This window comes from Dioscorea cayenensis, chromosome 9 (assembly GCF_009730915.1).
Source record: "Dioscorea cayenensis subsp. rotundata cultivar TDr96_F1 chromosome 9, TDr96_F1_v2_PseudoChromosome.rev07_lg8_w22 25.fasta, whole genome shotgun sequence".
Lineage (NCBI taxonomy): Eukaryota > Viridiplantae > Streptophyta > Magnoliopsida > Dioscoreales > Dioscoreaceae > Dioscorea > Dioscorea cayenensis.
Window position 1 is genome coordinate 24,531,400 of NC_052479.1, and position 27,122 is coordinate 24,558,521.

At 35.3% G+C, this 27,122-nt stretch overlaps 1 protein-coding gene and 1 long non-coding RNA gene across 2 annotated transcripts; one reads left to right on the forward strand and one right to left on the reverse strand.

Annotated features, from left to right (window-relative positions):
- The first annotated feature begins 12,250 nt into the window (after positions 1-12,250).
- LOC120269453 lies at positions 12,251-13,302 on the forward strand. Its single transcript, XR_005539162.1, has 3 exons — positions 12,251-12,356; positions 12,781-12,863; positions 13,182-13,302. It is a non-coding gene; the product is annotated as an uncharacterized LOC120269453 (long non-coding RNA).
- A 6,963-nt stretch (positions 13,303-20,265) lies between these two features.
- Positions 20,266-21,716, reverse strand: LOC120268602 (protein FAR1-RELATED SEQUENCE 5-like). The gene is made up of 3 exons (XM_039275928.1): positions 21,449-21,716; positions 20,922-21,189; positions 20,266-20,806 (listed from the first exon to the last, which is right to left on the reverse strand). The coding sequence occupies exons 1-3, from the start codon at positions 21,714-21,716 to the stop codon at positions 20,266-20,268; spliced, it is 1,077 nt and encodes a 358-aa protein (XP_039131862.1).
- Positions 21,717-27,122: the final 5,406 nt, after the last annotated feature.

A 27,122-nucleotide genomic window follows, 5' to 3' on the forward strand; every position in this document is an offset into this window, starting at 1 on the left:
AAACTCGCGCCGACTCCGGTCGTGTTGATCATTTCAATCATTGGGAATGGGTGGCCATTTTAGCCAATGGTTTCTTAGGTGGTATTATTGCCCTTTGGTATTCTAGTATTGGTAAAGTCACTCCTCTCACATTTTCTCGCCGAGCTGTTCACATTGTCATTACTTCTTTTAGCAATAAGAGTTTTATCGTTTTGGCTATTTATAATTCTTCTCGGTTTCAGACCCAGTGTTTTCTTTGGGAAGAGCTGTCTAAAATTGCCCCTCTTGGAACCCCCTGGCTCCTCCTAGGAGATTTCAATTCCATTGTCTTCAAGTCGGAGATCAAGGGTGGTTCCTTTTCGTATTACAGTCGTAAAACTTTCTTCTTTCTCGATTTTGTCAATAAAAATAATCTCCTGGACTTAAAATTCTCTGGTCCTTTCTTTACCTGGTGTAATAATCAGTTTGGCCCAGCTCGTCGTTGGGTCAGACTTGATCAGTACCTGGTAAATTTGGAATGGACTAATTCTTTTAAGTCCTATACTCTCAAGCATCTTCCCCATTCTTTTTCTGATCACACTCCTCTTTTCCTCACAGTTAGTTTTCTTCATTCCCGTAAAAACAAAGTTTTTAGATTTGAAAATCTTTGGTTGGATTTTTAGGGGTGCCATGATGCTGTGCACAAGGCTTGGAATTTTTTAACTCATGGCAACCCCATGCATGCGTTTAGTCATCTTCTCTCTCGGTCTCGCTCAAATCTTTTAGCTTGCAGTCGTATTGGGCTTACCGATTTAGATTATTATATTGCTTCTACTAAATCTGAGATTTCTGCTTTAGAGGCTTCTGATTCTGACCCTGCTTCCCATCGCACCCTGATGGAGCTCTATGCTAAGCTCACTGCCTTGCAGCGTCAGAACTCCATCAACTGGGCACAACATTCTCATTTTTGCTGGATTCATGATGGTGACCGTAATTCTAAGTTTTTTCACTCCATTGCTCACTCTCGTTCTTTTTCTAATTTCATTTCTCAAATCGAAGATCTCAATGGAGGTGTTTTTAGTGATCCGGTGGCCATCGACAATGCATTCTTGCGCTTCTACAAAAATCTTTGGAAAGATCCTGTTGAGACTGATAGAAACATCGTCGTCGAGTTGCCCCACGATCTTCCCAGGCTTTCTGATAATGACCATTCTATTCTTACCCATGATGTTACCATAGATGAGGTCTATGCAACACTTCTAGACCTTCCTCCAGGTAAGTCTCCTAGCCCTGATTGATTTAATGTTGAATTTTATCAGAATTTTTGGCCTGTTATCGATGATCGTTTGTTTAAGGCTATCCAATTTTTCTTTCATAACTCTTCTATGCCTGCTTCCTAGGGTAAAACCTTTATTACTTTCATTCCTAAAAAGGATAATCCCAAATGTGTGTCGGACTTTAGACCCATGACACGCGTCCAAATATGCGTGTGAACCGCAAGTGCACGGGTGTCGAAGTAATATAATACCCGATGAATCGGGTAGTCGAATCCACAGAGAACAAGGATACTAGTACTAACTTCTTCTCTGCTTTCAATCCTAATGATAAATGGAAAGGTGTGGTGATCTAATGTGTGAAGAAATGAATACCAGAGACGAATATGCAAGGGTGAAAAGGATGGAGATCTCAATTAGTAAAAGTGGGGTATTCGGGCAATGCTCCCCCTAGGATTTAGGTATTAGGTACCAGATAAGCAAAATGTTTCTATGATGAGTAAGTTAAGTCGTGGAAATCAAAAAAATAATCGGATCCTGCCTCCAGATCACTGATACTAGTCCTCTACGAGGACCAGGTGGAGAAATCGCTGAATCTCAACACCTCACACCACATATGACCGCAAAGCATTCTATGGATTCCAAGAGGTGTATCCGATTCCTAAAGATTTATCCAACCCTAATTCCCGGCGAAGGATCCTAACCCCCTATAAGGTCCCGGCGGAGAAATCTCTCAATCTCACGCCTCACACCAAATATGGTTGCATAGAGCTTAGCGAACGGAGATAAAATACACCAATCGGAGGGGAAAGGGGATGCTCACTATCTCATGACTCACCCTCTCAACCCTCTTCAATCTTGAGATTCTAACCCTAATGGAGACCTCTCTCTCACCAAGGTAACAAATCATGCAAACCAAATAACCAAAAGATCAATAAGGTAAACAAGCATTAGACAATCAAGATTAAAACTTAATCAAACTCGGATTAAATAGAAACACTAAAAAAATCCACAAAAAATAAGAATCCTAGGGTTCACAAGCCCAAATACCCTCTAGGGTTTTAGCTCTCCATGGAGCAACATACAAAACACACCATCAATGAATGAAAGTACATTAAAACCATAGAAATAAACCCCCTTATATATGAACTGATGGCCTTGATGGAGAGCTTCGACGTCTTGAAGGACCCACTCCGAAGCTAGGTTCACCAGTGGCTTCCTTGATGCTATGACAGAGGAGTAATCGATCAAAGTTGGTGACGAAGTGCCTCCAAAGCCGCAAAGACCTCCTATCCAAACCCTAGCCGTCTCATCCCTCAAGAGCTGCACAAAAGATGAGAAAGAATATGGCAAAATGGCTATTTATAGGCCTTAGACCGCGTCTATCACGTGCCCCCACACGCCCATGTGGATTTTCCATGCGCCCTCGTGGGCTGCAGGAATTTCCACACGTGCTTTGCCACAGTGATTTTGCTACATTACTTTACTACAGTACTTTTCACAAAACGCGGTCCAAACACTCTTCTCTTGAGGCCACATGTCCGGGCACACGTCTATGTGGTAGGCTATAAAACATTTCTTCATCGACGTATCTTTGAGAGGTCTTGCAATCTTCACAAAGAGAAGGAACATGAAGATGTGGCTGCCTTTGTGCCATTCCAACTAGTGAATTGACTTGAATCGTCTTGGAAGTTGGCACACATCTCCACGTTTATGAACTCCTCTCATGTCTTAGTGCTTGAATTGAACAATAACTCCCAACATTGTGTCTTTATAGCCTATCTTTGCTTCCTTTTTACTCTTCAAGGCATTCACAACCTATATGCATAAAAGAACACCAAATACACAATATGAGACATAAACCATGGTAAAAATGATTCTCGATGCATGTAAAACATATATAAAAATATGTCTACTCAAGCACTTATCAACCCATTTCTCTGTGTAACGTGTGTTTTAAGATTATCTCTAAATTGTTGGATAATCGTCTTAAGAGAGTCATTCCTTCACTTATTGGTAAAGAGCAAGATGGCTTTGTGCCTAATTGTAGCCCGTTTGATAACATCATCGCGGTTCAGGAGGTTACCCACTCTATTGAGAACGATACCCATATCCCCCCTAGGATGATTATTAAACTCGATATCATAAAAGCTTACGATACATTAAACTGGAGTGCAATTCTTGTTGTTCTGTCTAAAATGAATTTTCCCTCAATTTGGATTTCATGGATTTCAGCTTGTCTTCACTCTACTTCTTTCGCTTTGATTATCAATGGTAAACCTTCCCCCTAGTTTTCTTCTTCTCGTGGTGTTCGGCAGGGTGACCCAATTTCTTCTTATCTTTTTATCCTGGTCTCTCAAGTACTTACTACTTTGCTTAATTTTTATCTCCGTAACAATCTGATTCCTGGTTTCAACCCTAACCTCCATAACAATTTCAATCATCTCATGTTTGCTAATGATTTAATTCTTATCTCTCAAGCTTCTCGTCCGGTTGCTCGCAATGTTCGATACTGCCTTTCTGTCTATTCTAAGCTTACCGGTTAGTGTCCCAGCCTTCTTAAATCTAAGGTTTATTTTCCCACTTGGCTCAATCCCCATATTTCTAAGAGAATTTGCTGTCTTTTAAACCTTAGTCAGGCCACTTTCCCCTTTCCTTATTTAGGGACCCTTATTTCTCCTAAGCGATTAGCAGTCCAAACCTTTCTTCCCATGGTAAACAAGATCAGGCATACTTCTATTAGATGGTCTAATTTTCACTTGTCTCCAGCTACTATAGGTGTACTGATCAATTCTGTTCTCCTTTCTGTTCCTGTCTATACCATATCTGTATATCATGTCCCTTCTTCCATCCTCATTGATATCTCTAAAATCGTTAGAAAGTTCTTTTGGTACAAGAACAACAATGGAAAGGGCATCCATTATGTGAATTGGAAAACAATTACCGAAGGTAAGTCTGAGGGGGGCTTAGGTATCAAAAACATCTCAATTACTAAGCACTCGCTCATGTCTAAGATTATTTTTCAATACCTGAATAATGATTTGGCTTTTTGGGTGGACATTATCAATTATAAATATGACAGATTGAATCTTTGGCATCAACCTATCCCTCCCAAATGCTCATGTTTTTTTAGAGGTCTTTGCAAATCTGCTAATTTTATTAAACAACACTGCAAAATTAATACCGTCAACCCCTTTCAAAGCTCTTTCTTTTGGGATCCATGGATCTTCAATATCCCAGTTGCTCTCAAGCCTACGTTCATCAATATGGATATGGATTTCGAGCATATCTTCTTATCCAATCTTATTTTGAATGATCATTGGGATGTTCTTTCTCTGAACGCTCTATTTGGTAATATTTCTGAGGATCCTATGCCTAGTTTTCCTAAAATTGATTTTATTTCTAACTCTCACTGGGTTTGGGATCCTAAATCTAATTTCTCTAAAATCGCCACGACTGTCTACCACCACCTTAATCGTCTTAGTTCATTTTCTGATGATTAGACTGGTTGGCAACTTATTTGGCATATTCCTATCGCTCATAGGCCGAAAAATTTTATTTGGATGTGCTTCAAAGGCCAGCTTCCCACTAATGCACTTTTGTTTAGTATGAGTATCGGTCCTGATAATCCTTGTGTTTTCTGCAATCTCCATCGCGAAACTATTGATCATTTATTTTATCATTGCCCGCATGCTCTGCATGTTTGGGCCTTGATTAACACCTTGGATAACCAATGTATCTCATTTCCAGAGGAGTTCTCTTTTGGTTTATGGTTAACTGATTGCAGCTTTTCTCAACATACTGGCTACCATCGCTGCAGGAGCCTGGTTCATTTTGGTTTCTCAGTGTAACATTATTTTTAAGAATCACAGCCCAAATCATTCTATTGTCATTCACAAGGACATTGCTCATGTTCATGATTTTGAATGTTGTTCCTCTGTTCCTTTTGGGAAGAATCTCCTCATCGACAACTTCACCAGCTCAGATGAACATTTCCTCTTCACTCATGCCTTTGTCAATGATTCCACTCAAGTAAGATCCATTGGCTTTTTATTATCTAGTTCTAATTACGTGATCTCTTTCGCAGGGTGTATTTCCCAGTCACAACTTGTCAATTCCTCTGATGTCCTTTTTGCTCTCAAAGTCGCCCTGCAGATCTCTTTGGATTTTTATACTCACATCAAACACATTTTCAGTGACCATTTTGATCTCAGTAAAACTATTCTGAATCCGGATCAGCCTGTCTTCTGGCGGTGTCGTCCTCAAATCTCCAATGTTAAATTCTTGCTGGACATGTTCGATTGCCTAAAGATTCACACCATTCCATCTGCATGGATGCTTCCTCCAGTTAATCTAGCTTCTATTGGTTTTAACTATCATCATCTTAATATTTTCCTTGATGGCTGGGAATTACCCTTTTGGATTATGAGATCGTTTAAAAAGGTAGGATTTGTATTTTAATCTCCTTCTCCTTCAGTGTTCTTGTTGGTCAGTTGTGGGTGTTTTGGCTCTGCCTTTTCCTTTTTAGGGGCCGTTTGGTTCGCGGTAATGCAAAAAGATTACCACGTGTTACGTGGAAATCTGAAAAATATTACCACATTTGGCATTGCACCGGTGGTAATGTGGATGGTAATATCACATTACCAACTTATAAATATTATCAAGAAAATAGTACTCCTATTACCACCAAATTTGGTGTCTATCTTGGATTACCATCGTTAATTTTATTACGTTTTTATATTTTAACAAATTGATTACCATGACAACCAAACACGGTAATGAACTATTCTCGGTAATAAGAGTTCCCAACCAAACATGGTTATATTAAATTACCACAATATTCCCAACCATATAACATTCCCACTGATATTACCATGGTAATCTCATTACGTGGTAATATGTCATTATCACTAACCAAACGACCCCTTAATATTATCAGCTTCTCAACTAAGAAGTTCCCTAAAAAAACAAAAAAAAAGCTATCCTCCACATCGCCCCACTTCGTCAGCTCATGCGCCGCTCCGCCACCGTCCGCATCCTCTCCACCCTCGACAACCGCCCCCACATCGCTGCCCGCTCAGGCCTCCGCCGTCTTCACCTTCTCCAGTTACGACGACCATCTCTCCTTCTCCGCCACAGGAGAAGGAGAAGGACATCCAGATGAGTGGAGACGAAGCAAGCAGACACCGTCATGATGGGCGGGTCACTAATGCCGGGGTATCGTTCTCCGATGATGAATTCGCAGAAACGGGAAATGACGGGGTTTGTGGTGAGGGTGACGTGCTTGGCGTCATCGCTGGTGTGGCTCTGTCTCATGGTCACGGTGGAACAGCACGGCGAGATCGAATTCTACGGGCTCTGGCTCCCGCTCCACTCCAAATGGTCCTTCTCCGATTCTCTAGAGTACGAGAATGCCCTCTTTGTGTTTTTTTCCTTTTGTTTAATTAAGGGAATGCTGTCACCCTGCTGATCTTCATGGGTTGTAGGTACTCGGTGGGAATATCTGTGCCTGTGGCGACGTACTCAATGCTCAGTAGCCTAACGCCCGAGAAGGTATGAGGATGTCAAGAGGGTGCCTGTGATCCCTTCTTGTAGCCACGCTTGGGCTTTGCTCACTGGAGATCAGGTATTTCAAGCTCCGAATCCAAAGCTCATGATCTCATATTGATTTTCTTAAGACCTCGACATTTTGTCCCGTTGTTGAAAGAGTGTTTTTTTTTTTTGACATATTTTCTTGCCACATAGACTCTAGTGAATCTATGATCTGCAGATTATTGTAGTGAATCAAGTATCAACTTTTCCATTTTGTTCCAGTGTTGAAAGAATGCTTTTTCTGCTATATAGACTCTGTACTTAATCAATGATCTTTAGGTTAGTTCCATTCTTGAATTAGTATGCTGATTAATGGTCTATGACTCTATCAACTATAAACCTTTCCATTCTGTCCCAACATTGAAAGAATACTTTTTTTTGCTATACAGACTCTATAGTTAATAAATGATCTTCAGATTGGGTCCATTCTTGAATTGGTATGCTCATTAATGGTCTATTGGGTTTAAATGCCGATTCTTAGGTCGTGTGAATGTTTGATTTATCGATGTTGTTGTTTGTTTATTTGTATGAATGGAGTTTGTTGGTATCGCTTTCATTCTTCTTTGAAGTTTGAACCCTAATTTCCAAACTAGTGTCAAACATTTACATCATGGTTTTTTTTTCTTGATGCTCTTTTTGAACTAGTGAGTTAATTTATCAGTTTAGTGTGTTGTGATGTTTTGATACTGATAATGTGAGCTTTAAAATATAGTTATTACAGGTCATTGTTAATTTATCAGTTCGTCAGGTTATCATTCCACCCTCGCAGGGTTATCAAAACACAATGCAAAAGCCAATACCACCAAATGTATGCCTCACGAAAGATCTTTCGCACAGTTAATGAAGTCAATTACATGTCCAATTACTGATTTTTATTGATAGTAAGTAGCAGATTGGTGAATGGGCCAGCATTGATTTTCTTTTACAATTTACTGAAATTTCAGGACATGAGTTATCTGATCAGTATTGTTTTTGCTCAGCTCTGTGTGGAGTAGGTTGACATGTTTTGATAGTGATTCAATCTTTACATCAAAATAGTCTGGCTTGAAAACCTATTTTGAAAGTTAGATGTAAAGCAATGCTAATCATGATTCGTACCATGCTAGACTAGTATATCAAACTGTTAAGGAATATTGTTTGTCGACAAACTTGGTTAGCAAATTTTAATTTATGAATAAAAGTTTGATCTTTGTTTGGTTGTGTAGTTACTCTTCAGTCCACTCTGTTATTGGACAGTTGGAGTTACACCTTTATTTGGTTGTGTAGTTACTCTTCAGTCCACTCTGTTATTGGACAGTTGGAGTTACACCTTTATTGAAACTGGTTGCTTTATCATTTCTTTTCTTTTCAATCTTCAGTTCTTTGATCGGCAGAGGCTGTTCACCACCATTTTTAACTCAACTCATCTTGCTAATGGAGAAGGATCTTCACTTGGCACACTTGTATTTGACATTGAGCATATGAGTTAAGGAATTCACTAGCTTTTTATCACTTCAAAATCAGTGCATACTAATAATTTTCCAGAACCTTTCAACTCAAAAGGACAAGTTAACCACCAATTACAGCACACCTAATACCCACGTTCTTAAGTTAAACAAACTAACTTTTAACCGACTTCAAATTAAAACAATACACCAATAATATAACTTAATTACATTAGAGCCTTTATTTAAACACACACACACACACACTTGAGCTCATTTCATCCAAATCATTGCTATTAGACTGCACTTGATTCACTTCCACTTTTAGTCTTCATGGATCTCACTCTATTTCCCTGGCGAACTTTGAAAACTGAAACAAGTAAAATATTTAATTGTCCATATCTAACAAATGTGCCTAAATATCATCAAACACCAGGAAGCACAATAGCCAATTAAAATATTCATAGTTTTAAATAAGTCTACAAAATAAATAAGGTAGATATAAGATGCCAAACAGGACATTGAAAGAGCATTTTCCAAATACCAGGTAATGAATTTTAAAGAGAATTGGGTGAAAACTGAAAACAAGGAAAATATTTAACTGTCAATATTTAACAAATGTGGCTAAATAACATCAAACACCAGGAAGCACAATAGTCAATTAAAATATTCAGAGTTTTAAATAAGTCTACAAAATAAATAAGGTAGATATAAGATGCCAAACAGGACATGGAAAGAGCATTTTCCAAATATTAGGCAATGCATTCTAAAGAGAACCAGGATCGAGTGATAACCTTGATAAATTCTCACTGAATCTTACTTACACACTAGACTCTCAATGAAATGTAATATCACACTGAAGAAGAAGAACAGAGAGATGTAATTCACACTAAAAACCACATCTTACTTCATTTATTCATTACTCAGTCATTTAAACAAACACATAATAGACACACTTGTCTGGAATCATACTAGCAAACATGCTAAACACAAGTAAACAGGTTCTAATACAGTAACAACAACTTTAAGCATCCAAATAAGTAACTGGAAACAAATACAAAACGATTCAGCAGGTCTTGGTTCCAATGCACAACTGTATCATTAACATCCTTATTGTTACCTGCAATGTAGATACTCTGATCACCTTTAATCTCCAACATACTCCCTTTGATCAAAGAATTTCTTAACTCCTAGTCCTTCTCGAAAGAACTCAAATTTGGATCTAGGTAAAGCTTTGGTGAAAATATCAGCTAGCTGCACATCATTGATGCAGTAAGCTACTTCAATTGCTCCATCCTTCATCAAGTCTCGTATAAAGTGGTAGCGGATGTCAATGTGTTTAGTGTGACTATGATGAATGAGGTTTTTGACAATAAAAATTGCTGAACAATTATCACACAGTATGATCGTTGCTTCACTTTAGTCTGTTATGTGTTTGTTTTAATGACTGAGTAATGAATGAATGAAGTAAGGTGTGGTTTTCAATGTGAATTACATCTCTCTGTTTTTCTTCTTCAGTGTGATATTACAAATCATTGAGAGTCTGGTGTGTAAGTAAGATTTAATGAGAATTCATCAAGGTTGTCACTCGATCTTGATAGTGGATTCTCTTTAGAATTCATTGCCTGATATTTGGAAAATTCTCTTTTCATGTCCTGTTTGGCATCTTATATCTACCTTATTTATTTTATAGACTTATTTAAACTCTGAATATTTTAATTGACTATTGTGCTTCCAGGTGTTTGATGATATTTAGGCACATTTGTTAAATATTGACAGTTAAATATTTTACTTGTTTTTAGTTTTCAAAGTTCGCCAGGGAAACAGAGTGAGATTCATGGAGACTTGAAGTGGAAGTGAATCAAGTGCAGTCTAATAGCAATGATGTGGATGAAATGAGCTCAAGTGTGTGTGTGTTTATATAAAGGCGCTAATGTAATTAAGTTATATTATTGGTGTATTGTTTTAATTTGAAGTCGGTTAAAAGTTAGTTTGTTTAACTTAAGAACGTGGGTATTAGGTGTGCTGTAATGGGTGGTTAACTTGTCCTTTTGAGTTGAAAGGTTCTGGAAAATTATTGGTATGCACTGATTTTGAAGTGAAAAAAGCTAGTGAATTCCTTACCTCATATGACATACTCTCTTTGATTTAAATCTATCAATACATTCAGGACACTTCAGGTAACATCTTTTCTGATCAAAATGATATTGAAAATTGGTTTCTTGATTTTTATAAAAATCTCTTGTCCTCTTTTTCCTGTCAAAATCTTGATTTCTTTTCGTGCTTTACTAGATGATTTGCCTGTTTTTAATGATATGGATAGAGAGAATCTTATTAGACCTATCTCTTAAGGAGAAGTCTACCGAACTATCAAATCCATGCCTCACGGCAAGAGTCTTTGCCTGGGCAGTCTCAATGTTGAATTTTTTATGTTTTATTGGTGATCATTTTTTTTATGCGATGTCTTATTTCTTTACAAGGTAATTTAATTTTTGAATTTTTTAGTCATATTAATTGCAACAATGGCCCTTATTGAAGTTGATTTTTTTTTTATTATTTACATGGCATGATGATATGACAAGGGCGTATGATTTTTTAGTTCTTAATATGTGATACTTTTTAGTTAAATTTTTCTTTCATAAAATCAAAAATAATTTCTTTTAATTTTTTTCACCTTTCTAAAAGTAATCTATCCTTTTGAAGGTTGCTGACGGTGCCTTTATTCGAAGATCTGCAGCCAGTATGCTTAGTGGGAAGAAAAGCCTGTTCAGGCTGCTACAAGTCATAGTGGAAAACTCATTTGATCATGTGCATCTTCTTACATAATAGCGTCTTACGGATTCAAGTAGTTGTTGACTTTGTATCAGCCAACTGCTAAAAACATGGCTTTGCCAAACCGAGTGCTGTAAAGAAAGCTGAAGGTTCTGGGCAACTGAAGACATCAGTCTCTGTTGAGAGTGAAGATGTGGAGGTAATACTTTACTAGACTTCAAATTTCATTCATTATTGTCCATATAGATTATATTTTGATTAGAAAAATACAAAATTAGCAAGCTACTATTGAATAGTAGCAAGAGGTTGAAATCTAAGTCATGTGTGCTTGGAGATTCTCTATTTCATGCATTTGGGTGGCACACTAATTTAGATGATGGCATTTCCATTTCCCTTGATTGCACAGCCGGTTGAGATGAGTTTGGAAGAAATTGAAGGGAAATTAGGTTCTATTATATCAGGTGATACAATTGCACAGTTGAAAAGCAGCATTTGGAAAGAGCGCCTTGAAGTTTCTGTAAAATCCTTTATTACCATTTTTTCCTGCATCTTTACTGTAGTCCTGATCTCTTTGGGAATTTCGATCTGTCATTTTACTTTTTTCTCTTTTGTCTCACTTAATTCTGCTCATGCAGATAGTAAAAAGTTCTTATGAGAACTTTTTAATTTGTCTTGAAATTAATCCCTTTTATTTTTAAATAAAATGGTTGTACATTAGAACTCATTTATTGCCTCTAATGCCAACAATTAAATAGCATTGGGCTTAAACAAGAAAATTATAATTTCTGAGAAAAATTGTAGATTGGAGTCGAAAGGATGTGAAGATATTCAATGATTTTATGCTATTTCTAGATGAAGATCTGGCCATATCTTTATTGGTTTAAATCTAAATGTGGCATGAGATATCCTAATTTCAGTGATAATATTATGACGATTAGCTTTGATGTTTTTTTAGTGAGTAAAATTTCTCACAGAAGTTGCACAACTTGTGATAATTAACCAGCAGTTTTTAAGTGTGAACTGAATGTGTTTATATTGAACTGGTATGTCCTGTTAACTTTTCTATTTCTATTACACATACATGCATATATTGTTGCAATTCTACCTTTAATTATTGATTGATCCTTAAATTTTTCTTCATGCATCACTTTGCTTTTCTTTGGTAACCTTTTTTTGTTTTATTTGTTTTGCGTATATTTTATGCATGATTTCCTTTTTGGCAGTGATGGGATCACTTAATCAGGAAGTCGAAAACCTTGGCGACCTTGATCAATCTGCTGAGACTGTGGTTCGCTTGTTTTGCGCTCTTCCTAGATGGGGTGAGAAGAATGTCCAGGTAGTGGAATCATTCAATTGTATACCGGGGGACATGTTTGTTACATGTTTGTAGGGATCAAAACTAAAGGAATTAGAGAGACTGATGGTGATTGGATTAGTGGAAAAGCATAAGTAGTTTGCATTTCCATCTCCTTTTTTGGGGGCAAGGGGCAATAAACTAACAATTTACAAGGGTTAATGATAAGGTTTCTTATTCTGATCGGATAGGAAGAGAACAAGGATTAATTATTCTCTTGCCTTGTTCTTTAGAAGAAACGAATACCTCATTGTTAGCTTATCTAGAGAATAAAAACTCTTTTTCCGCAGAGGGGATTAACATTGCTATTTCATTTATTTTTTATTTTTGGGCCTTTGCACTTTTTGTGTGTTGTTTAGGTAATAAGTTTGCTTGCCCTCTTAATCCACCACTCCTACTGATGCAGGTCCAGCAACAGTGAGGTTGTCACATATATAGCCTCAACGGTGAAACGATTTACAAAATGATGTATTGTGCTTTGTCTTCAAGGTGTGTGCTATGCAATGTTCTATTGTGATAGGTGTTCATGATGTCCCTAAAACAATAATTAGCCTGATTCTTTGGCATTTAGTTTATTTTTTTACTTTGCATGTCTTATTATATTTGAAGATAAATTTACTGAGTTACTTTTTTTTTTAAATGAATATTTGCGCCTTGCAATATTATCTGTGCAAATTGCATTATTTTCATAAAGCTAATGCTACATGGGTTCAATTTTATTTCGACTTAAAGTTGACTGGTTGTCAGTCATAGAGTTGAACTTGTGCTTGTGTTAATACCCTAGTAGGGCATTCTTCTTTTCTGCAGGCATCAGTGAGAGGGTGGCTGATATTAAAACACATGCCCATGCAATGAAGTGCCTTGCTGCATTCTCTGAGGCAGTTGGCCCTGGTTTTATCTTTTATAGGGTGAGTGGAATATAATTTATTCATAACCATTTTGTTATTGACTACTGTTCCTTATATTGCTGTAAAATCTGTTGTTGAGGAGTAATTTCCAGGGTCTTAATTTGTATTTGTAACCCTAAATTCTTCCTTTTTTTATTTTGAATAATAAAGCAGGAAATCTGGTCACTTTAGAAATTAATATAGCACTCAATCTGAGTGATGAAGGATGCAGATTGCTTATCTGGAATATGATCAAATTAACCTAGTATTTGACTCTTGTTTGTCAAATAGATCATGCAACCTCACAGGAGTCAGCAATATTTTATGGCTCTGATTGGATTTTTTTTTTTTGTCTTCTAACCTGTTTTGAGTGTAAATATTAATGATACTGATTGATTATCCTTTCAAGTTTCAAATTATAGTTCTACCAAATAATGAAAGGACACAAGAATCCCAAAGTATTCTATGGATGGTCTCTGTAGTTGAAGATTTTGGTGTTTCCCACTTAAAGTTGTAGGTGCCTCTAGTTTTCTTTTTAATTATGTGCTTGTCTGTTGTGTTTGTCACATTTTAAGATTCTTGGTTCGTTTAAAATAAGAGCCAAATTTTTCACAGGGCTTAATTGATTTCTGTAAAGATATTTGTTTACAATCTACTGTTGCTGCCACTAGAAACTCAACTATTAAGCTTATCGGAGTGTTACATAAATTTGTTGGTCCAGGTGATTTTCCTCCGTAATAGAGTCATGCTACAGCTGCTTTTTTTTTTCTTAAATTATTTAACTTGATAATTTTGCAGATATCAAAGGTTTCCTTACTGATGTTAAAGCCTGCACTTCTTAGTGCACTTGATGCAGAATATGAAAAGAACCCATTCTAGGTATGTAATTTAGTATTTAAGCAGATCTTGGGAGGCCTTAAATTGATTGAACTTATTATTTATTTATTTATTTTTGGATAGGGTGCTTCTGTAGCTCCAAAGAAAACTTTAATAGCTTCAGATTCAGCATCCTCAATAGGTGCTGGTGGAGCTGACGGTCTGCATTGGGAAGATATTAGTGCAAAGATCACACCTAATATGCTAAAAAATCTGGGAAGACATGACTAGAAGGTATAATTGCCGAAGATAATCTATCTTGTTCATTGTGCCTCTTGTTCTAGTTTACAAGTTTGAGATTTATAGATCATATCATATGCATATACTGCTTTTCATACAATGCAATTACGATTGGAGTCCATCGATATGGTTAATAAAATCCTAGAAGAAGCTCACAAGGGCATCCAACCTTCAGGCACAGGTAGGTAGCTAAGATAGGTACTTTTTACTTGGCTAGTTTTTAAATTGGGCTATAAAACTGGAATAACTCTTGTTTCCTTTTTTCTGTTCTAACTTACAAGGTGAATTATTTGTTGCCTTGAGAGGGTGTCTATGTGACAGCAATAAAAATTTAGCAATGGCAACCTCGGGCCACTATTGGTGGTATTGTGTCTACGATGGGCTCTCCTGTTGAGAAGGCGAGCAAGGTTATTCTACTTGACAATACAATTAGGTTTTTTTGCTCTTGTAAACCATTTGGATCTCATGTGCTAAGCATATATATAGCTAGCATTCCTTCTGAGCCAGGATCAAACTCAGATTTGATTAAACAACTGCTGTTGCTATGTGTAATATAGAAAATCCTGTTAGACGTATTAAAATGCCTTGGTGAGAACAAGAAGAACAGGAGAGAGTGCACTTTGAATACTTTAGATTCCTGGATTGCTGCTGTTCAACTTGATAAAATGGTACTTGTTTATCTGAGAAGTACACAACAGAATGCCCATGTGTAACTTTGAATGAATGCTCTTAGTTTTTTACTGTCAGTTCTTGTGGTAATTTGTGGCTTTTTTTTGTTGGTGTACAGGTTTCATACGTCACAGTTGCTTTAGCTGAGCCTAAGATTGGGGCAGAGGGTTGTAAAGATCTATTTGATTGGTTATCTAAGCATCTTTCAAAGATCAATGATTTGCCTGATGCTATAGACCTATTAAAGCCTATGGCTTATGCTCTCACACTAATTTCTTAATTTGTTTATATGTTGGTGAGTTTCTGTCTGAATAATAAACATTTAAGTGTAATCACTTTTCATTTTCTTCTTGTCTAGGATAAATCAGCAGAAGTTCACAAGGCTGCTGAAGCTTTTATTGGAGAAATCTTGAGGGTCTGCAGCCCAGATGCTATATGTGTTACAAGTTTGTTAAATCTCCTTATGCATTATCTGTATCAGCTGCCAATGGTAGATCTGCCATTTATCATTCTTTTTTTTTGCTCATTCAGGAAAGTAAGAGTCAGAGAGAGATACGTGGGCCAGCATTGGACCTTGTACTTGAATGGATCTTATGGTCTGGTGCATGGTACAATAAGATGCATATGCTTATTAACTGCATGCTTGCACTATATATTTGCTATATGTATATAGACACTGTTTATGTGCTATATGTATATAGACACTGTTTATATGCATCATCTAGTCTAGCATCTAAATCAAGCTCAAAGATTGGAAAACCGGGGTTAAATTGTGGCATAGGAGCTAAGCATGGAAATAAGGCTCTATCTTTGGTCTACTTGTTTTTTTTCATTCTTTCACTTATCCATTTGATATGGAATGCTTATTATCAAGCCTTTTTCACAGACAGGTGTGCCGGTTAGAGCTTTCGAAATCCAACTCTGTTTTTTTCTTTTCAAGATTTGTCTGTGCAGTTGCAGGCTTTATTTAACGTCAAGGGTTCCAACAAAGTAGTTTCTCATGCAAGGCTTTTCCTTTGCATATTATATATAATATGGTATTTCTGATGCCTAATATTGTTGTTGCTTTGCAAACAGGAAGATAAGGAAAGACTTGTCACATGGAGGCTCAAATTTAATGGAGTACGTCCTGAACAAGTTAAAGATTTGGAGGTTAGTGTACCAACTTAAATGGAGTATGCCCTGAACAAGGTTAAACATGCGGATTATCTATTTTCAGTCTGGTATTGATGTGTACTTCCTACTTCCTCATTACAGGAGAAGATATTTGGAGATATGTTGGAAAGCTAATAGTCACTCAAAAAAGTATGCTTTATGAGAGATTCACATGGAAAGTTAGTATCGCCCAGCATCCACTGAAATTACACCCAAGTTACAATAGTTCACATATGATATTTTGTTTAGCTGAAATATCCTCTGAGAATAGGAGAAATAATTTGTATATATTATTAGTAAAGGAGTACAATGATATACATAGAGAAATACTAGGGTTTTGTGGTATGGGTCCAATATGGCCCATTAACCAAATATAAACTATAACATAACTCTAACATATCCCTTTATCAATTTTCAGGCATGAGAAATGGATAAGAGGAAAGAAGGGAAGCCTGGTGAGGGTAGAGTGCTTTTTCCAGCAAATCTGTTAATTTAATGCTTGCTTTATATCATTCTCAAATGTTCAAACTTCCAAAGAAGTCTTTCTTAGCTTTTGAACATCTACTTTGATGAAGCATTCTGGATTTGTTGGGAAATATAATAAAGATTTTTTTAGAAAAAAATTGAATATATCAGCACTTAAAAAAAATGACTTTGCTGCTTGGAGTTTTACTCTTAAATAAGGAATGAAATGATATTAGCATGACATAAAAACTGTAACTAAAATAATTCAAATCATTTGCTCTGATTAATGATAATGCTTGAGCCAAATCCAAATTTTATGGCTGTGATTTAACACTGGGAATTTTATTCAAGTATAATTTGGCCAATAAATACATGTCATATATGATGATGAAATGTTAATTCATGCACTCATCTGATGTGCCCTTCAATCCTGGTTGAAGTCATACATTTTCATCATATTTTGTATAAAGTTAAGTTTGACGTTACTTTGTTATTTGCTAGTTTTATTCTTTTTATTTGGTACCGGAGGTGTTTCTTACAGGGTAATGTAAATCAAAATTCTGTGTACTTATATATCTGGTTGAATTTCGTTTCTTTGTGGTTAACTTCAGAATGGACATAGCAGAATAGAGTGGAGAACTACTATCAGCTGCTCCGATGGTTATGAGGTATAATCAAAGAGTTGCATACTATCCTTTGTCATATTTGGCTGTAATCTCCCTACTAAGTATAGTTGGCTTTTCTTTCCTCTTTTTAGTCTGATGAGAGTTCAGAGTTCATTTGCGTCTTGTTGATATGCATAGGAGCAGAGTGAATCCTGCTTATGGTCAATCGAATGTGGAAAGGCATGTCTTACCCCGAATGTTGATCACTTCAAATGGATTGACAGATTGGCACGAAGCTCTTGATGTCATCTCAATGGGTTCACCTGAGCTGGTTTTCGACTTTACTATTTGGGTTGTGTGTGTGTGTGTGTGTTAATTTCATTTTTCTTCTTATTTGGAATACATTTGTTACAAAAGTGATTTTTGTGGTAGTCTTTACCTGTTTTTTATTCCTTCTAAGTTGGTGAAAATTTTTATATAACTTATGTCTTTTTTGTAAATAGCATGAGTTATTTATTTATTTATTTTTTTAAACCTATAACAAGAGAAAGGGATATGTGGTTCTTTGAAATGGGCATCACCTCTTATGGATATGCCCAATCATTGTGTTCCCTTTGAAACAATTCACCTGCTAATTGTGTATGTTTGTTTTCTTTAAACCTTCATGATTTGCTGAGCTTATGAACTTTGATACTGAGAAATGGATGGCCCTTTTTTTATATTAAAAAAAAATAAAGTTGTAATTTGGTGAAGTGAATTTTTATTGCATTCAAGGTCATAAGTTCTCATAATGCGGTCAGTTGAAGGTATGAAAGTGATCTGCCATGAGCTGACACAAGCCACAATTGATCCCGATTGGGTCAAGAACTTTAGTGACACAATATGTTGGGGTTGGTATTGCTATAGACATAGCAGATCAAGCGATTGGGTCATGCTGTGGAGAGCACTCTAGATAACTTGATAACTGGAGTAGTGATCCCAAGGACTCGAGTCCATGGGATCTAAGCTGCACCCGAGTCGTGGCTGCTGTTTGGTCATTTACTTTGACCATACTGCCTTATCTTCTATCCCTTTCCTGTGATTTCTTCTTCTTTTCGTCCCGGCCCGCTTCATCACCGCCGACGATGTTGATGTTGATATCCCTGCACCGTTCCATAACCCCGATCTTGTAGCTTATGGTCTATGCGAGAACATCCCTCCCCGTCAGTGACCGGATCTTTTTTACTTTGGCTCCCATCCAAGATCGATTAATCTCCCCAATCATCCATCAAGATCAACAGATTGGTCGAGTCCTCCTTCAAGATCTGCTGATCCGCTTGAACTATGGATGTGTGGCTGGGGCGAGAGTCGGTTGAGCACCGAGCTCCTCAAGGCTATGGAAAGTCCTGGTTTCAACACTCCTTCACCGATCCAGATGGCTGCCATCCCATTGGGGTTGGAGTAACGCAACATGATTGGGATTGTGTGGCACAGGAATCAGCTACCCAAATGGAGGGAATAGGATTGTTTGAGTTAATGGGTTAATGGGTTGTTTGAGTTTGCTTATGGATTATATTGATTTCATATAAATGAAAAGGTAATGATATGGGTTGTTTGAAATACAGTGAAATGTTGGTTAATGAGTTGTTTGAGTTTGGTTATGGATGAAATTAGAAGAATATGGATGTAATTAGGAGAAGAGTATTTGAGAAGGTTAGTGCTAGCTGTCCTGGCACAACAGACGCTTGATGAAATGCCAATGTGGCAAGCTTGTTAGGATTGTATTGATTTCATACAAATAGAGCAATGATAAATAGAGAAGACATCTTTGGCTTGAAAATTCTCTCTTCTTCTCCTCTATTCCCTCTCATCCCGACCTCCTTCCTACCTTCCTCCAAGCTCTTCCACTCTGAAATTCTGCCCAGATCTCCATTTCAAGCTACAGATTGCCTGAAATTCTGCCCAGGTCTAAAAAAACTACAGTTTTGTCCTTCCTATGCTTGTTTACATCTCCAAGTTACCGATAGGAAACTTATGCCCTTGTCCTTGCTCCTACTCTTGAATTTCATTAATTAGTACAGTTGATGAATCCATTAATTGCAAATCTTTTCATACATGATAAGTTTCAGATATTTTCTCTCTTTGAATGTGAAACCAATGTCTGCATAACATGTATTTTTCTTCTAGTCAATCTATAAACATAACATCATGCTGGTTAACATGATTGCAAGTGCACTTACAATTAACAACAAAATAAAAAACCAATAGCAATTGCTTTCATGATTAAACATTTTGCTTTAATTTGTTCTGATTTTACTTTCAAAAGTATCAACATGTGTCTGTTTCCGATAGTTAATACCTGAAAGTATGATACTTTTAGGTGCATACCAAATCCAGTGAGCATTATTGAATCAAAATCTAAACTACTATTTGTCAAAGATTCAATGTGAGATACCTACAACCTGCCTGAAAAAAAAATTTCATTCCCAATTTACTGAGAATCTTATAATTGCATCAACAAGAACAAGCTCTGTAGCAACAAACTCCATCAAACATCAATCATGACACTTCATCAATTCAGTTACAATGACTAGTTCACTTGCAGCCGACTATCAATCAACACATATAGATCAATTAAGAAACTGGTATCCAATCAAACATCAATCACGATATTTCATCAATTCCACTAAATATCAAGCAAATCAAACAAAATAATAGAACAAGAAGAACACCAATTGAAGATGACCAATTCAGTAGCTTTCACCATTGAATCTGTTCAAAGAAAAATGAAAAGTTTATCAATGACAATATTATAAAACAGTTAAATACAATAACTGGGGTTGCATGAACTTAATGGCTTCAGCATCATTACCTTGGAAAATATTGCGTATAGTAGATCAATTCTAGCCATTTTGGCTCTCAGTAAAGACAGGCTGAAGTGTAGAATTTTCCTATTCGAAGTAAATATACAAGGATTATTATTATATACATGACCAACAATAAAGCATGTACATGCTAATAAATCACAATAAAACTAAGCTTGATTGATACACTTGAATTCTTTCCCATAGCAACTTTGGCCTTTCTTTTCTTGAGATTTTTCTCCCAAAATGCTTTTTTTCTTCCACCACTTCCTTTGCATTTTGCTAGTGGAGGGTCATGGATTGTTACTTCGGTTGACATAATCGTTTGTTGTGATAAACACTTGTCAATGTTGTTATTTGGAACTTCAAACTTTTGCATTTTAATAGCCTTTTCAACCTCTTCTCTTGTCTTCCTTAACCAATGCAAAGCCACTTTGTAAACTTCCGTGGAGCAAGATGCCTTGGTTGCAACTTCTTGTGCTTCATGAGAAAGGGTGCTATATCTAAGTGTTAAATGAGTATAGAAATCTTCTTGAACTTCTTGATCTTCTTCATCAAAATTTTTTCCACATTTTGCATCTCTTGTCCAACGGGTTAACATGTATTCTGTTGGAATCTTATCCACATTAGCCACAATGAATACCTTCAATATGTGACGGCATAAGAAACCCGCAAATTCAAACTTGCAACATCTACATCTCACAAAAAAAACCAGATTTAGAGCACATTTTAACAAGTCTAACTTCTTTTTCTGGTATCCAACATTTATATGAAGCTATATTCCCATTCTCTTCAATTTTTTCACACTTGTACCGAAGACTTCCAAGTAGTTCTTCTTGAAATTTAGCAAAGATAGCCGGTGTGTACAGTTTGCTTGCTTCTTCGTCAATAGGCATATGAAGTATTAAGGATGGTTGCATATTGTTCATTTTAAAATCAACTTCAATTTCTTTCTCTCGACGTCTAATTAGTGCCTTGTCAACACCTTGAACAAACTCCAACAACAACATTTTTCTACTTAAAAACCCTTTGAAAAATTTGTTTATACTTTCACTTCGTTGAGTTGTACACATATCTGCACAAAAGAATTCATGCGAAATATACAGGAACCCAATGTTGGCGCTTCCTATACATTCTCAACATCCAATCATTTTCATTCAAATCATATTTAGTTAGCAATTCACTCCATTTTTTTTCAAAGTCGTCAATAGTTTCAGGACTTCTAACATAATAAGACAAATCTTGTCCAAAATTGGACCCCCTTGTGAATAATCTCCCTAAGTGTCGCTTAGCATTTTGAAAAATATGCCATAGGCAATATCGATGAATGGTACATGGCAAGACTTTGGCAATTGCACCACTAATGGCAGAATCTTGATCAGTCATAATTACTTTGGGATGACTTCCTTTCATTGCTTGTAGCCATTTCTCAAGTACCCAAACAAAAGAGTATTCTGTTTCATCAAAAATCAGTGCACAACCAAATAATACAGTTTGAAGATGATGATTGACACCTACAATCGGAACAATCGGCATTGCATATTTATTTGTTCCGTAAGTTGGATCAAGACAAACAACATCTCCAAAGTAGCCATAATCCATTCTACATCTTGCATCACTCCAAAATATGCTTGTTAATTTTCCATCATCATCAAGTTGGATTGCATAAAAAAAATGGTGGTTCTTTATTTGCATTTCATTCAAATAATTCAACAACCTTTGTGAATCTCCCACTAAGAATTCTATTTTTCTTCTTGTGCGCATATAATTCCTTGCATCTAGCTCGATAAATCCAACATTTCGACTCCCTTGAGATTCTTGTGAAAGATAATTCATCATGAGGTTGGTTCTAATGCCCGACTGTCTCATTTTATCAATCATACCTTTTTGACTTTCACCGATTTTTCTATGTGATGGTAAAAGATGACATTTTCTTAGAGTTGCTAAGATATGATTGTGCTCCTCCACAAACATCGAAACAACCCAAGTTCCATCCGAGTTTTTGTTTACTAAAAGTTTAGCTTTACAACCACAACGTGTTTCACCCCGATGCCTCTTCTTGTCAGCTTCAGTCTTCTTGAATCTTTCTTCTCTATAACCTACTTTAGAGCAATGCAAGCGTCGCCCAATGACATTACCATCTTTTTCTGATTTTCTTATTGCTCCTTTTCTCACACTAAACCCTTTTTGTATGCATATTGATTATAATAGTCATATGCTTCATCCATTGAATCAAAAAGCATACCAACATGTGGCGCAAGAAAACTTCTTGATTAATATCTTCAGTAGCTTTTTCAATGTTATCTTCTTCTCCTTGTGCTTCATTTGATTCATGGAGTTCATCTTAATTTATAGGTTGATTTTCATTTTCTTTCTCCGATTCAAATTCACTTGCATTATAAATATGGTCTTCCACTTCCCATACATCCAGATATGAACTTTGTGCCTCACTAGTACTTGCCATATTGGACAAAACTAAAAACATAATTCCCAATAAGAACAAGGAGAACATTGAAAATTAATTTAGTAAAATAAACTTCAACCAAAGAAAAGTATAAGAACGTACCAAATAACAAGAATAGGCACAAAACCAGCTTTAGATTTAATCAAACTCAGCCTCCTTGGTTTTCTAGGCAAATAAAATACTTAATCCTATTAATATCTCCTGAAATTTGAGAGTGAGTTTGCATATATATATATATATATATACAAATTATATACAGAGAGAGAGCTTACTTGTTTAATTAGGCACAATTGTTGTGAAATAATGGAGAATCCTGAGATCCAGAGAAGGAAAGAAGGAGAAAAGAAGAAAACAAAGTGCAGATGCCTGGATGAAGAAGATGCAGGAAAGGGATAGAAAATAAGCCAGTATGGTCAAAGTAAATGACCATACTGCCCTTTGTTTATTTTTATTAAAATTTGAACTTAAATAAATCCAGGAAAATAAGCCATGTCTCGGGTGCAGCTTAGATCCCACGGACTCGAGTCCGTGGGATCACTACTCTGATAACCGAACTTCTACTGTGGCTTCTAGATGAAAGAGTCCCTTTAATGGATGATGGGAGTCAACTTCTGAAAGCATTGAACGTGTTGATGCTTAAAATTCTGGTTAGTGTTTCTTTAATGATATACATTTATCATACTATGAATTTGAACAACTATGTGCAGGACAATGCAGAAAGGACATCATCTTTTGTTTTTTGTTTTTTTTGGAGGGAAAGAGCTCTTAGAGCTAATTACATCATCTTTTGTTGTATTGATAAACTTATTGATGTCCTTGGACCCCTCAAGGTGGCCATCACTGGCATCTAAATGAGGCCTTCATCACTAGGAATCAGAAGTTTTCAAATCTTGTTAAGGTTTTCTGGAACTATACAACATGATTAGATTTAGAAACAAATAATAAAATTTGCAGCATAAACACCTTACCATAATTTGATCAACTGGTATAATTTTTCAATAACAAAAAGATATCGCATCCACTAAATAAATAAAAATATATATATTTTTAGAATTAGGAATTTTTATAAGTAATAATCATAATCATAATAATATAATATATGCATAGTAGCCATCAAGTAAACATAGCAATGAGTTAATTTAAAGTAACTCATCAACTTCTCTCTCTTATAACAATCTCTAATTTATTTATATTATGTTGTTCGATTACTAATTATATAGTATACCATATATAGTATGTGTTTTTTTTTTATATGTTTTTAAAAAATAATTCCTTCTTATATTTTGTCTAATTTTAGCAATTAGATATCATATACATAAATATATGGATTAAAATCAATATTATTAGAAAGTACATTGTAAAGGGCAAACAATGTCAAGTTAGGGTGAAAATTTGAAAAATACATCATATCAATTATAGAAGTCATTATCCACAATCAGTTATCACTTATATATAATAGTTCTATATAGTAATTTGGATATATCATAATTTTTTATTTCTTAGTCTCTCTATAAATCTATCTACATATCTATCTATGTTTTTAATATTGTTTAAAAAAAACAAATCTCTATCTCTGTCCTTAGTAAAAATATCAATTTTTCAAATGAATGCCTATTGTTTAAAAATAATAAATTTTCAAAAAAAAATTCTCAAATCAAACGTCATATAAAAATATAAATGAATTAAAATAAATATTAATAGAAAGTACAATAAAAAGGACAAACAAAGTTAATTTTGGGAGAAATTTTGAAAAAGACATCATATCAATTATAGAACTTATTATCCCCATTCAATTATTAATTATATATAATAATTATATATAGTAAATGAGATATATCATAATCTTTTCCTACTTAATCTCTCATTGTATCTGTGTATCTATGTTTTAAATAGTAAATGAACTATGTCAAATGTAATCACATATTAAGGTTATTTTATTTTTTATCTAATAAAAATAAAGATATTTGTTATTAAGTTTCGCCCTATGATCATCTTAGGTTTTTCTTATTGAACCAACTTATCACTCGTGATCAATAATAAGTCTAATTATCTATAATCCCATCATTTGTCATTCGATACATGTATGTGATCACATACGTATGATCTCAACATTAATATTTGTTGTGCTATATATTCTGCTACAAATTGCGGGAAACTTTTGAAAACAAATTTAAGATATCTATCCAAGAGATTTAATACATAAGTTTAAATAGGGAAAACGTTAAAGATTTAATTATTTTTTCATTATAACGTTGTTATTTATTTAAAGGTCATCTAACATGTTGGAAGTTATTACACTATTTTATCAAACTATTTGTTTAGTCTTTGTGATTTCTACAAAAAATAATAATAATAATAATAAATAAAATAATAAAAAATTCTGATGGTATTGCTTTCTTCGATCATCAAGTACATTTTTAAATCATGCTAGTAACATTGTTTGCATATATATATTAGATAATGTTTTAGAATTCATAATCACTTACAACCCTTTGCTTACTTGAGGGAAGATAACAAACCAATTTTTTTAAAGTGATTAGAAGAAGAAGCCGAAGGTCCCTGATGTGTGCATCACCTTCATATCCTCCAACTTTGGTTGACATTTTTTATTTTTGTTGGCAACCAATTTGGCCTTCTTCAAAGGCTCACTTGCCTTTTTATCTGCATCTCTGTAAAGAGAAAGAGAGTAACATTGAAAGTTAGTAGATCGTGATGTACAGAGAGAGAGAGAGATGATGAGAGAGAGAGAGAGAGAGAGAGAGAGAGAATAAATAGGATTGTGACGGTGTGAAAGTTGATATTTAAGTCATAAGCTGACATGGTGAAGTGACATTTGTGGCTAGTGTTATTTAGAGCGGGGGATGCATTAGAGAAGTACAAGGAAGGGAGAGATGATGACTGGAGTGAAGGGAGTCAATTAAAAGTATGATTATTAAATACAAGGGGAAATAGCTAATTACGGTACAAGAGACACAAGTCGGGGTAGTGTCGTACGCGTGTGGAGTGAGGAGGGGAGGATCTGACCAAGGTTATTATGAATTATTGGACTTGACAGGGTGAGAGGTAATGGAGTGATGTCACAAGGAAAGACAAAGAGGAGGGTGTGGGATCGAAAATATACTCTGGCATCATGTTTGTGAAAAAGACACCAGATGATACATCGAAGCACAAATGTCATATTTGTTTTGTGGGTTCTTCCATTCCTAATAGAGGCAATCTCTATTATTAATCACCCCAGATTAGAAACCTTAGGAACCTCCGATTAAGGGCAAAAGTACAAATAGAGGGACAAGAGAATTTGCGAATTATGAAACATGTTATTTTATTATATAAACATATTTATTACATCACTTATATATATATATATATATATATATTTATCATTGTCGCTGCATTGCCTTGTCACAGCATTGTCTACCGCATTGCCATTTTGAGACGTATATTTCATTACCGCCTCTTTTTTTATAATTTTGGTCGCTGTCTTGAAATGTATAGGCCACCACTGCCTGTGCCTTATCATCGCGTTATATATCTCATTGCCGTCTTGAGATAAATTTAACCACTATCTCGGGACAAGTATCCTGGTTGTTGCTTTGAGATTAGCAACGTGCTATCATTTCTAGATTTATTTATTTGTTTGTTTATTTATTTATTTATTAAAATCTATTCAATCCACATTTATCATAGCGGATTTTTATTTATTTGAGTATACATATATATTTAGGGATAGATATATATGTACCCATGTGTATGACAAGTAGGGCCCTTTTTATTTTTATTATCCTCTTTAAACATGTACAAACGATGCACATGAATTTGCATGTTTCTAATTTTTGTCATCATCATATTTTTTTTATTTTTTTATTTTGTCATATATCCACATGAGTGTTTCTTTCATGGTGGACCCATGTGCGTCTCATCATTTTTTTTTCATGCACATATGCATGTTTTCTCATTCATTTATTATTATTATTATTATTATTTTTACTTTTCATTTCATACACATGCATGCCTGCACGTTTTTGTTTTTTGTTTTTAACACACACACATATATATATATATCTTCTGAAATGCCTGGAATCCTATGTTCATCACTTAGTAATGGTGGGCCCGGATTTTTTTTTATATTTTATTTAATTATTTATTTATTATTATTTTGTTTTTTATGTCTCAACACTACATGCTTTCCATCATTTTTTATTATTTTATTCCCATGTATGCATGCTTTCCCTCTCTCCCATATGCATGCATGACATACTTCTTTTTATTATTATTTTTTTAATCATTTATCCCTCACTTCCAAGCAAAGTTTCATCTTTCTTTCAGCTGTTGAAAGTTGAAATTTTTCCAAGAGCTGATTAAAATTTTTTTTTAAAAAAAAAGAAAGAAAAGCATATATACAATTGCTATGTTAATTTTTTTGCAACTCTTCTATTTTCTTTGTAGCATTAGCCTTCGTTGTTAAAAAGTCTTGCACTGACTAGGATCATAAGGGGGAGGCATGGCACATGGTCCTCTATCACTAGGAGACTTAACCATTGAAT